Source organism: Schistosoma haematobium, chromosome 1 (genome assembly GCF_000699445.3).
Source record: "Schistosoma haematobium chromosome 1, whole genome shotgun sequence".
Classification (NCBI taxonomy): domain Eukaryota; kingdom Metazoa; phylum Platyhelminthes; class Trematoda; order Strigeidida; family Schistosomatidae; genus Schistosoma; species Schistosoma haematobium.
In genome coordinates this window covers 12,398,235-12,412,059 of record NC_067196.1, presented here as the reverse complement: position 1 = coordinate 12,412,059, position 13,825 = coordinate 12,398,235, and the positions used below count along the sequence as shown (strand labels likewise).

At 32.2% G+C, this 13,825-nt stretch overlaps 1 protein-coding gene across 1 annotated transcript in view; it reads right to left on the bottom strand.

Annotated features, from left to right (window-relative positions):
• Positions 1 to 1,615: 1,615 nt before the first annotated feature.
• The window catches only part of MS3_00002665 (uncharacterized protein), a 135,435-nt gene continuing 123,225 nt past the window's right edge, over positions 1,616 to 13,825 (bottom strand). The window contains exons 23-25 of the mRNA XM_051210270.1: positions 7,586 to 13,072; positions 6,147 to 6,190; positions 1,616 to 2,743 (exon numbers count right to left, since the gene is read on the bottom strand). Coding sequence (XP_051073155.1) covers positions 2,512 to 2,743; positions 6,147 to 6,190; positions 7,586 to 13,072 — 5,763 coding nt within the window. The 3' untranslated portion in view covers positions 1,616 to 2,511. The remainder of the gene's footprint in view (positions 2,744 to 6,146; positions 6,191 to 7,585; positions 13,073 to 13,825) is intronic.

The window sequence follows — 13,825 nt, the reverse complement described above, 5'->3', positions numbered from 1 at the left end:
GAATATATGAGAGAGATCATTAGAATAAAACTGAACGTTACAATGAAGAAGTGTCATACTGAATTAATTTCTAATCTCACTTTTGATCACTTCCTACGGAAGTTATATTGAATAATGGACCAGACAAAGACTTCTGAGACATATAAATACTTTGTTAAACCCTCTAGAACGTGGTTAATATTTCTAGAATGTTACAACTAACATGTATTTAGTCGCACATGAAATATTAGATTCAGAATTCGACCCTTTGTTTTAAATATTTAATATTCTGAAATGAATTTAATGATCAGAGAATGAAATGATAAAATGGCTTTCTGAACTCTCTATTTAAAAAACTAAAGAAATATGAACTAATTCCACTCCCTTACGGTAGGTTAAGAAGATATCATGGTATCATATTTGTTTCTTCCATTTATACCCACGCTAATCGCGAAGAATATTCCCAAAAATTTCAAAGGCTAAGATCAGATCGTTCACCTTTGGAATTTTTTTCTCCTACGAAGTTGTGAATGACATAAATTATCTAAAAAAGCATACATCATGTTCACTCACCGTTGGTACATTCCACGCTAAAAAGGATCTTAACAGAACAAAGTACTTAGTCTACTATCCCTTCTGCTGAAAACTACAAAACAGTTTACACACTATTTTAAGACGGTGTTATTCAATTATTAAATATTTTCTTTACAATGTGTTTCTTAAGATGATACTGAATTAAACAGTAATATATTGCTTTCTTTTTAGAACATATTTCCACCTTTACAGATATCTCAACTACCTTAATCTTGTTCGGGAACCATTTGGAAAGTTAAGTTATTTAGTGCCTATCAAATAAAACGACAAATAATGTAGTCGTTTCCCAAATTAAAAAGTTCATACAATGGCTTGCCAGACCTTTTTAGTTATTTCCATTTTCCGTTTATTTCCGGTAATGACGTTGTATGTCGAGATATGATTCGATTAATAAATAATTCGAATTTGTAGCATATCTGATTACAAAGGGCAGAGGGTTGAGGTTTAGGTACACACTTATTTAACCCATTCGCGCACTTCGACTGATGAGTTGTAATTATGATTATCAGATTAAAAATCGAATTTATCAGCATTCTCAATATGGAGTTGTGGAGGTTGTTGAATTTAATCGATATCATGAGCCGATTGATGGTAGACCACCGTTGGAAACTTGGAAGCACTGGACGGCCGTTTCGTCCTACTTTGGGACTCCTCAGCAGTGCGCATCCACGATCCCGCTCGGGGGAATCGAACCCAGGGCTTTCGGCTTCGCGCGCGAACGCTTAACCTACTGGACCACTGAGTCGGCGTACAATGGTGATAGTGTCTAACATCAACCAATTCACGAAATTGCGTGACCATCTTCCATTGTACTGAGGTAGATACCTGTGTCTCTACCTGACATACTCATAGTTATTCAAGTTGTAGAGGTAGTTCATGTAAGTAACAAGTATATCATCTTTTAAAAGACTTTTCACTTTACAAAATCCTTTTCAATCCTTGTTGATCTACTGTCAGTTAAGAATATTAAATAAATCTACTTGTAATTCTTTCGAAACATGACCAAGTAGTAGAAAACAAGACAAAAAACACCGAGTATGAGAAATTTTTAAAAAAAATCATAAAATCACTGTCACTTTTATTCAGTTATGTTTCGAAACCAGTTTGTTTTTTCTTTACATAAATTTGTTTCCTTAACAACATAACTGAAAATTAAAAAAACAATAACAGACAAATAGGTAGAGAAAACAGTAACTATCAAACATGAGAGTAACTATATGAATGTTACAATGAAAAATATAACCAAAACACATGGATACAAAATAATCCTTTTTTCAAATATCATACATCTCTCAAAAATATTAAATACATAAGAAAAAAATGAAGAATGAATCAATAAACAATATAAATATATACGTTCATATTTTTATCTTTTCTAGTTTTATATCCAGTAATAAAATAATATTACTCAAACAACTTATGATAAATAGAAAGTAAATGATCCTATTCATCATTCTGTTCAAGGACTGGAACAACAACAACAAAAAAAAAGGGAATCGATGACAAAGAGACAAATGACAAAATGAAATATTAAAGTGTTTTTATACAATTTTATTGAAATTAAGGATGGTACAGATATGTGTATATCACAATGGGATGTCGAAATGCACACACACATACATACATACACGTGTATGTGCAATCGAATTCACGAACTTTGACTGTAAAGTTGTTGTGTTTTGTTTTCTTTAAAAAAGCAATTGAGAAATATGAGATGTAAAAAAGGAAAAGATAAATGATAAATTGTGCATAAATCAATAAATCATGTACCTGAATGATGTACATGTATGGGTATAAAAAAAACAACCAACAAATGCAGTATCAATGAGATTTATAAACATCAAAGATAGAAGTAAAGTACATATCATTGTAAAGTTATGGTATTCAATCATTGAATTAGTTAAATAATTAAAAAAAGAAAAGAAAAACATATCGATTTTAAAATGGCGGATTATGTTCATGAAATACAATCGGACTGTAAATCCATTCACCAATCGGATGTTTTTCATTACACATGAACCAGGATAGGAATAAAGGACAGTCGGGTAGAATAAATATACAAAATAATGATAATAAAAGAAATATAAGAGGTAATAACAATAATAGACATGGTAGTGATCGACAACATCGTCTTCTTCTCTGTGATTTATTCTTTACAGTAATAATTTTGCTAGAAATAGGAAAAAATTTCAAAAGTTTAATGAAGAATAATACAGAAGGTATGGTATGACGAAAAATCAGTTCTTTTCAAATAAACAAGAAATTGAGTTTAACTACCATAGTCTATAGATATCAAACATTGATATCTAGCCAACCGTTTTGATCATTGTTTCGTATGGCAGTATCGTTGGAAATATGGATTATATTCAGTTAGAAGTTGTTAACGAGAGTAAACTATTGACAAGCTTCATGAGATAGGTTAATGGTTCTTCAAATGATATAGATGTAGAAAGAAGAAAATCATTTAACTTTTTTGTGGAGAAATTCGATATTGCATTCTGAACTTTGGATGAGGTTCTCATTTATAAGATACAACTTATTATCGATACGGTCAGATTATTAATATAGTAACACTAGTGGACACTCTTGTTATTAACTAACTTTATTGATTTGATATATTCTGACGAGAATAATGAATGGTAACTATTGTGATCTATTAACGGACTAATACTATACATATATTTTTATTCTATAACTGCTAAGTAACTAAACTATGTATATTTATAATCCTCTTATTATTAGCTTTATTTTGACCTATAGACTACTACTAAACGATTTACCATTCTTAAGTTATGCCCGATTTATTGATTACAGTCTCCCACGATCACAGCCACTTTTTGGTTAGATCTTGTACAAATGTTATTTTCTACTTTATGGTGTGATGTGGTCCGTTTATTTTGTATATGAACCCAGTATATCTGTAATAAATGATTCATATGGTGGAGGCTGAGATTTGTGTTGTGAACTCAACAGGTAGGGAGAAGAACCGGTAAAGACTCTAAACTGCTCGTACTGGTTTATGCGTCATTGGTCCAGTTCATAAGTCACTGTTCTCTAGTTGACAGTATCATTACGTTATATATTGATAGGGCACAAGGCCACGAGTTATAACATGGTTAAACAAAACGGGAAAATTTGAAAATTTCTGAAGGGCATATATTCGATCATATTTGGAAGCTAATCTCTACACTAATCAGTTGATTTAAATCAGAGTAAAACAGTTGGCTGAGAAAAGTTAGTCATTTGATATCACTTTATCATAAAAAGTGATTATTTACTAGTAAATTTTCTGATTAACAAATATTTGAGGTTGCTAAAACTGTCCAGTTCAAAGTATTTTGTGGCTAGTAAAGTTGATATAACAAAACATAAATAATTAATTATTTATTAGATGAAGTGGATCGCGCTAAACAACTTGAATAAATAGTACAGATGGGCTTGCTTCTCCTGACCCATATGTTTTCATATTACGTGGTGTGTAACTGCTAAAATTTACTGTTCATTAAGAATTCAAATTTAACTATACATTTTTAAGCAATTTAATTTTCTATGTGAAATGGTCAAATGATTTGTACTAATTCGTCTAATAATAAAATGGACTGTTCAATATTATTATTTAGACCATGTGGTAGAATAGGTAGAAATGTGAAATAAAGAAAAATCTCATTCATAAGCCGATAAGTTAGAATGCTAATTCCCCGTTAATTCATTTTTTCTCGACATTAGGTGATTGGATGTAGTTGGGAGGGAACTCTGGACAGGGATTTTAGGTTAGTCAGCATTTTTTTCAACATGAAGTAACCGGAATTTTGAGGAGAATGGTGCTTCTAACAAGGGATGAACCTGGATCACTCAGATGTACAGTCTTAGATCACTCGGCTAGTTTAGTGAAAACATTTCAAAATGTGAGAATTGGTGACACTGGATCGAATCCCACAGGGAACATCACTTCTGTTAACAATTCGGGCAAGCCTTCCTAAAAAGAACCAACTAGCCCGAAGTCCGAGGTTTCTTCTCAACTGCCTCCAACCATCTAACATCAAAACGTAGTGTACGCCTAATCGAGTCACTTGAACTATTGACCGAACATCAGAGGAATTAGATCAACTCTTCAGACTTGAAAAACGTGACTTTGCTTAATACTTAAGGATCAGTCAATTTAATCCATTTCTTATCATCTATTAAACATTTATTTATTCTTCAAAACATAACATCAACCCATGATTGCAAGTATCTATGAGTTCATCAATAATGATCATTTTCATTAGGCGTAAATTCACGAATAAACATGCAATCTAACACATGTTACTTTGATAAAGTATTTATTATATGCCTATTTGATTATCACTGATTTCGTTCATTTCTTTTTTATTTTATGTTTCTTTCTATACCGCTTTCTCATAACTATTATTCCTTCATAAACACATGTATTTGAATCTAAATAAATTTCGGTTTAAACACTTAATGTTTTCAATAGTTGAAATCATGAGTCAATTGAAGTTAGACCACCATGGAAAATCTGGAAGCACTGGACGACCGTTTCGTCCTAGTATGCGGCTCCTCAGCAGTGCACATCCACGATCCCGACCCCCGCGAGATTCGAACCAAGGACCTATCAGTCTCGCGCGCGGGCGCTTAACAATTAGACCACTTAATGTTTTGTATACTTAACGTTACTTACATAATGAAATGTATTATTCGGAAAAGAAATATATTATTGTAATTACAAATCACAATATAATGAATCGCCAAAGAAACAAACAAAACACTTCATCATATGGTAGCATTTCTGAAATGATTTTTGATAATATGCACAATATAAGTTAGCTTATCATTAGCTATTTGATGTATCAGAAAAAAAAATTGAGGAAATGGTGACTTCCTGAACTATTTTATGAATTATCATTACTATTGTATATTCTTATTGCATAATCATTAGGTAACAGGATTACTATGTTCTTATATTCTGCTTATTGTAAGCTTTCGCTCTATCCATTAACCATTATTATACTACTTATTATTCCTATTTTATTGCCAATCATATGTTCAGAGCCACTTTTAGTTTGTTTATGTTTCAATTTACGGTGTGCTCAGGTCTATTATGTGCTGTACATAAACCCACGTGTGTTTGAAATACAATGTAGTGGGTGATGGCTGCTGTCTTCACTTCGAACTCAAAGTATGGGGTTAGAAAAAAATCTTGCGGATGGAAGATCAATTAGGAATGTCACTCAAATTGCCTCAAGGTTAACTGAGCAGGTCAAAACTTATAATTGATTGGCTCTAGGACGTTAGGCTATAGACAGAATAGTAAACTTGAGATAGAGGAAATTATAGTCAGAATTCTGATAGGTGAATTTAGCACGTGACATCGGTTAGCGCCCCAAGTAATAACACCATTTGACCTCATTCTATGTGGAATTTCATAGTTTTGAAATTATTTTTTTTTCATCACTTAATTGTTAGATACGTTAACAGTGAACATTGAAGTAGCCAATATGACGTTCAATATAGATGATAAATAAGTAAGCCAAATTAAAATTAAAATAAGTATTGAGAGGGTATGAACTCACCTTCCACGTAAGTCAGTTTCACGAGCCATATTTATTGACATTGCCTACAAAAAATTGTGATATTTGGTGAAAATGAAGAAAAATCGAATGATCTTTGATGAAGGTCACACTACTGATGACTTGCAACGTACGCTCAACAGACCATTGTAAAAGAGAACAGAATGAAACTTAATCATTTATTGGGAGTAATTATAGAAACTATCTCACTTGTAAGTAGTTTTGATCGCGGACTAGCCTTAGACGGAGGTTCACTGAAGACTAAAGAGCACCAAAACCCGTCAACCAGAGAGGATCTATGATTACTCTTACCCAGGGTCTGGAAGTTATCAGCATTTTGCTTGACTGCCAGATCGCTGGGTTTCAGCACAAAAGTTCATATCTCAAACTTTAATCAATCTCTAATATAGTGCGGTCATCATCCAAAGCCACCGTTAAGTAATTGTCTCGTTCTCGAAATATTTGAACTACATTGCTCACTAGAAATTTAAGAATCTATCTCAAAAAGGTGTACTAATGTGCACAAAATGGTAACTTGGTTTGGAATTTTGTAGAAAGTGGTTCGATTTCTAGATGACTTTTGTCACGAATTGACGTAAGTTAGCATATTATTAAAAACTAAGGAACGTTGGATAGCCGTTTAGTGCACAAATTAATCTCCATAATCCTCTAAACAATACTAGAATGATGACATAGAAGCGAGACTTCATAGTCATCTTGAATAAATCATCAATCAATCAGTAACTCGGAAATAAACGAAGAGAGATCGCTGAGTTCCGTTGCTTTCGATCGGTAATTATTGTTATCTTTCAATGTCATTAGAAGAAATTTAAGCTCACGAATATCTCATTTTAATTAAGAAATTTCATGTATCAGTAGAGGGTTTTGTGACTATAAACCTTCCATAATTTTAAATTATGAACTGATCTTATTTAGACGACCATATACTGATAAGAATCATGTTCTCACTAGCGACTATTTTCAAGATACAATTACTAGAGTTCTGGTAAGAAGCCATGACCAATGGAGTTCAACCATATCGAATGTAGAACAGTTATCCATTACAGGTAATGGAATATGGTCACCCAATATAGCGGACTGGAGATAGATATATACAAAATTGGATTTCAGCTTACTGATCTGAGGGTTGAGTTCGCGCAAGAGATAAAATGTCCTGGATTCGATTTTCGAATGCTGCGTCATGAATGCTCATTACCGAGAGGTCTCATACTAGGAAGAAACGTCCATCCAGTTCTCCCAGGTTCTCAATGGTGGTTAGACTAAGATCCATTCATAATTAATAATCCATGAAAATTACATCTACCTAACACATTCGACATCAGACGTGAAGTGTCTTAAAAAAAATATTAATAACATAGACTAAATTGCTAATTTCACCATTATTACATAAATAAATCCAAATAAATTACAATTTAACTCACTTGCTGTTCTCCTCTAGATTCTAAACAGTTTTTATTAGTGATTAATGAGTCACTTGTCAATCTTTCAGAATTGAATATAACAGGTAATAAGTTTACTTGATCATGAATATCATTATTAATTCTCTTACAGTCAGATGATTTTTTATTCAGATCATTATACTGATTCATCATGGGGATTTTGCGTAAAACATGAACATTTTCTACTCTATATACTTGTGGATGTTTTGCATGCTCAGGAAGATTATGTTGACGATTATGTTTATCATGATATTGATGATCATAAATATTTTTATCAAGATTCTCATCATTACTCTGATGATAAACATGTTCTGATTGATTGAGAAAATTGTTTTTCAATAAATCAATTTCACTGTATTGATTAGAAGTATTCATCAGATTGCTTACTGATGATTCTTTCATTTGTATCCCTTTTTTATATACATGATGTTTTATATCAATGGGAGGATTATTCAAATATGCCATTTGATATGATGTATCAGTTAACGGGGATTTGGATTGTTCAATTTCCTTGGTATCAAGTTTATTTTTGAATAAATATGAATTACCATTATTTTTGTATGTTAGTTCCAATCTGACTGAAGTATCAGTTTTTCTTTTCTCATTTTCTATCGATATGACTGATGGATCATGAGCAGTTAAAGAACTCTCAGTAGTTTGATCATATAAATTTGTACAATCAATCAATGTAGGAGATACTAAAAGACTTTCAGTATTTGGTCTACAGTTGCAATGTTGGTGATCAGAAGTATCGAATTCATTCTGATCAGTATAATCTGGTTGAGTTTTTTTATGGCCAGACCTTATTTGATATTTTTCAAATAAACCAGGTTTTAATGATATTGTTGTCGGGATTTCTGTAGTCAATATTTCTTGTGTAGATGGAGAATGTGACGTTGAATCATTATCTAGTTTGGAACGCCGCTCAGATTGTACAGATATATTCGATTGTTTGTTATTGAAACTCTCAGGTTGACTTATTGGACAATCTTCGGTGGATCCATTTATTTCTGTGGGTTTTTTCAGGTTGCCAGTCATTACACGTTTAATTCGATGATTATTTGCAGCCTTCCGGTTTGCTTTACGTAACTTCTTGTTAGCCGGTGTAAATTTATGCGGATCGTTTATTGGTTTATTTAAATTAGATGTGAGTGAAGATGGTGAACTCACACTATTATCAGTATTATTACTGATAATCTTGATAGTTGTTTTCACAAACGCATCTGTATCCGACTGTGGTGGATTAACTTTGGATATTGGGATGTCATCTTTTAACTGATATGAACGAATTCCATCTTTGGTCGTTTTAGAGACACTCGATGATAGACATTCATAATCTTTATTGGATTTATCGTGTTGAACAGAATCCATAGGGGGAAAATGACGCTTGTCTCTCGATATGTTATCACTTATTTCCTCACTATCATTTTCCGCTTTATCATTGTTATTTTCTGTGTTTTCAGTAAATTTTGAAGAATGACTAGTTTCAATATTCCGATCTCGATTTGTGTTACTTTTAACTAATAATTTCGCTGATTCCAAACTTATGCTAGTTGGATTATCCGTACAAATTTGCTTGTTTGTTTTATTTGTTTCTGCATCTTGTTCAGATTTTAATGCAGTGCACACCTCGACAACAGGTGGAGTTTCTTCGGGACTAAATGAAGTATTGCAGGTAATATGAGGATAACTTTTATCATTTTCTTTCAACAATCTTGTATCTGGTAAAGCAACACGTATAGGCATTTGCTTATCATTATGATGAGAACTTTTCAATTTACCATCGACAGAATGTCTGTCACATTGACTAGTTACTGCGTTTGAGTCTGTTACTGATATTGGATTATTTAACTGTAAAGTAACGCATGGTGATGAGTTATCTGATTTGTTTGGGTGACTGATCATCTCATCTGATTTGAGTATTGCTTCCAGATCACCGCCATGCTTCACTGTATCATTGATGTTAGTCAGGTCATTTGTTTCTGTTGATTCATTGCCTAAACTAGTCATCCGATTATCTTCGCTTGAAGACCAGCATAAGTTATTACTCAGCATTACTTTATTGTTTTGAATTACAGCATTTTTTACTTCATCAGATTCTTGTACGAGAATCTGACTAGCATTATACGATTTAGTTCTGTTTGGAACTGAAGAACTAGAATATAGTGATAGGTTTAGTTGCTCATCAGAATGGTTGACTCCATCAATATCTATATCGTTTTTTAACATTTGATCACCTAAAGGTGCGTTATCTATCATTCTCGGTAAGTATGTTAAAGCACAAGGCTTGTTATTCACAATATTATTATTGCAAGTGTCTTTACGATTGATATCACCATTATCATACTTCTCCGAAAACTCTTCATCTCCTAACTTACGTTTTCTAGTCTTTTTAATTCTATCTTTTCGTGTTGTTATTTGATTGGTTGGAGGAATATCTTCTTTAAATTCAGAAACTTTCGTCGTACGAGTAGTTTCCTGAGTAAACGTTTTATCAGTTGAACTTATACTACTAACTACTTTACCTGTAATATTCTGAGGCAGATTACACAAATATTGTTCAAATGACATTTGATCGAAATTACTTAATTCTCCATCTGTTTGTTCTTTATCTTTATATGTTTCTTCATGGATGCTAGACGTAGTAACAACAGTGGATGGTTTATGCACACTGTCTATTTTCGTTATTTGAGTCTGGAATGAATGATTCATTTTTTCATTTGGAAAAGTAATCAGTGGCTTTAATGATGACGGTTGCTGTAGTGACAGTTGCACAGTATGTTGATCATCAAAATCACACGAAAATAATCTAGTCTTCAGGTCATTTAAATATTCATTTCTAGATGATTTATTCAACCTTGCATTTGAATCTCTTCGAATATAGAATGAATTATCTTCATCTTGGATTGTTCGTGATAAATAGAAACTCTTATCATCATTATTATCAATATTTAAATCACTTTTCATTGACTCATTATCTTCATTTTCAATATCATGCAGTAAACCTGTGAATAATGATTTCAAATGCTCCACTTGAATTTCATTGTGTTGTATAAGGCTGATAAATAGTGTAAGCCAACGTGTTTGTGATATATCAACACCGGATTTAGAGGAGTTTGATGAACGTAGACATAGAAAATCATGTAATCTACAATTCCATAAATTTAGCAAATCAATCATTGATTTATATACTGGTAAATAAATAGTTTTATACACCGTAATAGAAACTGATGGCTGGAACGAATCAAGTTCTGATTTAATTTCACATAGAATTGATAAATACTCTTTAATTATAGGTGACCAATAGGTGGATAAAGATGAAATTGATGATGATGTCAATGTGAATGATTGTACATCAATAGGTAACAGATTGGATAGTCGATTTTGTCGATTCGATAATAAATGTGATTGTAGATTAGAAATAAGTGTATGTAAATTACTCATGTGATCGCATAAACCACACATTGAGTTGATATTATTGTTACTATCAATAACATTGTTACCTTCATGAAAACTGGAAGATGAACCAAGATGACGACACTGGTAGATTTCGTTAAATGTTTTTCTCATATTGAGATTTTTCACAGTAGAAAAAGTAGGATGAAGACAATTTGGTATTGACGATGTTTGTGGTATAGAGAATAAAGATTCCGATGATTGATCTGTTCTGTTAAATGAAGTTGGTAGACAACTTTCCATTGTCTCTGTATTAATCTCCTTTTGGTCAGATTTCAATTTATGCTCAGTTAAATTAATGCTAATTGTTGTCGTTGTTGTTGTTTTGACTGAAGTTGAGAAAATTGAACCATTAACGTTAACGTCATGAAATTCTGACTGTTTATCAATGTTAGATATTGTAGTTGAAGTTATATTTGATAAAAACGTTTGTAATTGTCTATTCGATAAAGTAGAATTATTTCTAGTAGATTCATATCTTGGATTTGAATCCAATGTTGTATTAGGTGAGAATCTATTGATTACGTCTTCGTTTTTTTCATTACTAGTATTTTCAATTAATGAATCTCCAGCTTGAGTATTCAAAAGAACTTCATTATTATTATTGTTAGGAATTAGTACTTTTGATGTTTTGTCATTAACACAGATATTTATTGGTTTTAATTTAACATGATCAATGATCGAATATGATATTTGATTATTTGAAGGCACTAATTTATCAGGTTTATGAGAAGCTTCTAACCTATTCGGTACATTATATTCAAGCTTTGAATTCATAGTTAAAGTAGATGTACATGAGTTTTTATGAGTATCATCAGTCATCAGATTTGTTAGTTCACTATGAGAATGAATTTCCAGAGGGTGAGATTTAATTTCAAAATCTCTTTCGACATTGTTTGATAATAATGGGACTTCGATAGAAAGTTTATTAAATTGTAAAACCGAATTTCTATGATTGAAATTAGGAGAAATAACTTCCGGTAATTGATTACTACTATCTGAATTATTGTTTGGTAAAAGTTTTATTTCATGATTGTGTATATTTGAAGGGGTTTTGTTGTCTACAGATAAGGTATTCTTTTCTTCAATAGATAAAATTTCTGAACTATTTCCATTTATATTCGATGAAATCTTTTGAAATGACGAAGTAGTTGAAGATAATTCACTAATCATTCTATTAATAAAATCATCGGAAAATTTATCAGTTTCATTTTTTAATTGTAAATCAACTGTATTAGTAGGATCATATGTTTTTATTCGATTTACACTTTCATAGCCAGGATTTGTATTTGCAGAGGAGGGAAACACAAGTGGTTGTGGGTCTAATCCATGTGTTGTCATTTCACGCCATGTCCAATCACAGCATTCATCATCATATGAACTATTCGTTTGTTTTTCAACTAAGTGTCGATCATTATTTGAAGGTTTATCGTTCACGTCTTGATTAAGAGGAGTTGTATAGTCTTGTAACATAGAATGATAACTGTTTGGAATACTCGTTAAAGTTGTAGAGTGTGAAGACATAGATTGACGATACGAGGAAGCGTCAGTAGGGATATACTGTTTAGAATGAATATTATTACCTTGTATCTCTGCATTGATAGATTTAATTGAATATTGTTCAGGTTCATTTTGTGGAATCGATAATCTTGAATACGACCTAGCCTCATCTGTACAGCTATTTAAATTTTCTTGGGATTTCCCCACACCAAACCATAACTCTTCTAAGGACTGAAAATATTCTTGAATAATAGCAATCTTAGGATATTTAGATTTTACTAATTCGGTAATAAGATTTTTTAGTTCTTGATACTCTGACTGCAAACTATGTGACTTATGCCAGCGTAACCGACGTGCATACTTAACCAGATCACATAATTCAGACTTTGAAATTGAATCTCTTTGTCGTTGAAACTCTTCACGATTAAGGGCTTCACTGTAATCATTTTGTAGATAAGTATGTAAGTTTATCAACTTTTTAAATATCCACTCAATTTTATTCTGAATGTTTAACTAATGAAGTAAGATTGGTGAAATAAAACAAATTAAGACATTCAAAAGGATTCGATAAAAAAAAACTAGTTGAACAGAAACTACCGAAAAATCATTATATATAGATCATTAAAAGTTAAAAACAAATACGACTTCAAATAAAAACTATTAAGTTTCTTCTAAATAATAAATGATTCATAAATCGGTTATAACTGATAAATGTTAGATATACGTATAAAGATTTGTGGAGGTTGTAGTATTTTCACATTTGAAATCACGAGTCGATTTAAGCTAGACTACCATTGAAAAGCTGGAAGCACTGAACGGCCATTTCGTCCCAGTATGGGACTCCTCAGCAGTTCGCAACCACGATTGCGCACGCGAAGGTTTGCGCAAGATCATAGACCGATTGAAGTTATGCATGAGCACCGTTGGATGTTGGGCTCAGTGGTCTAGAGGTTAAGCCTTTGAACACGAGGCCGGGGGTCCTAAGTCTGAGTCATGCTCGCGGGATGGTGGGTGAGTACTGTTGAGGAGTTCTATACGGCCGTTCACTACATCCAGGTTCCCGTTGGTAGATGAACTTAGATCGACTCGTGATTTCAACTGTGAAGATTCCCGATAAACTGATGAAATTGAATTATTAACACAGTTTTACACTTGTTCATTTCAGTATTACCATTTATGTTCATATAATTGAAATAGATAATCAGATCATTTCTCATCTGTAACGCTTAAATTCCTTATTACTAATTAATGCCATTAATTCTTATT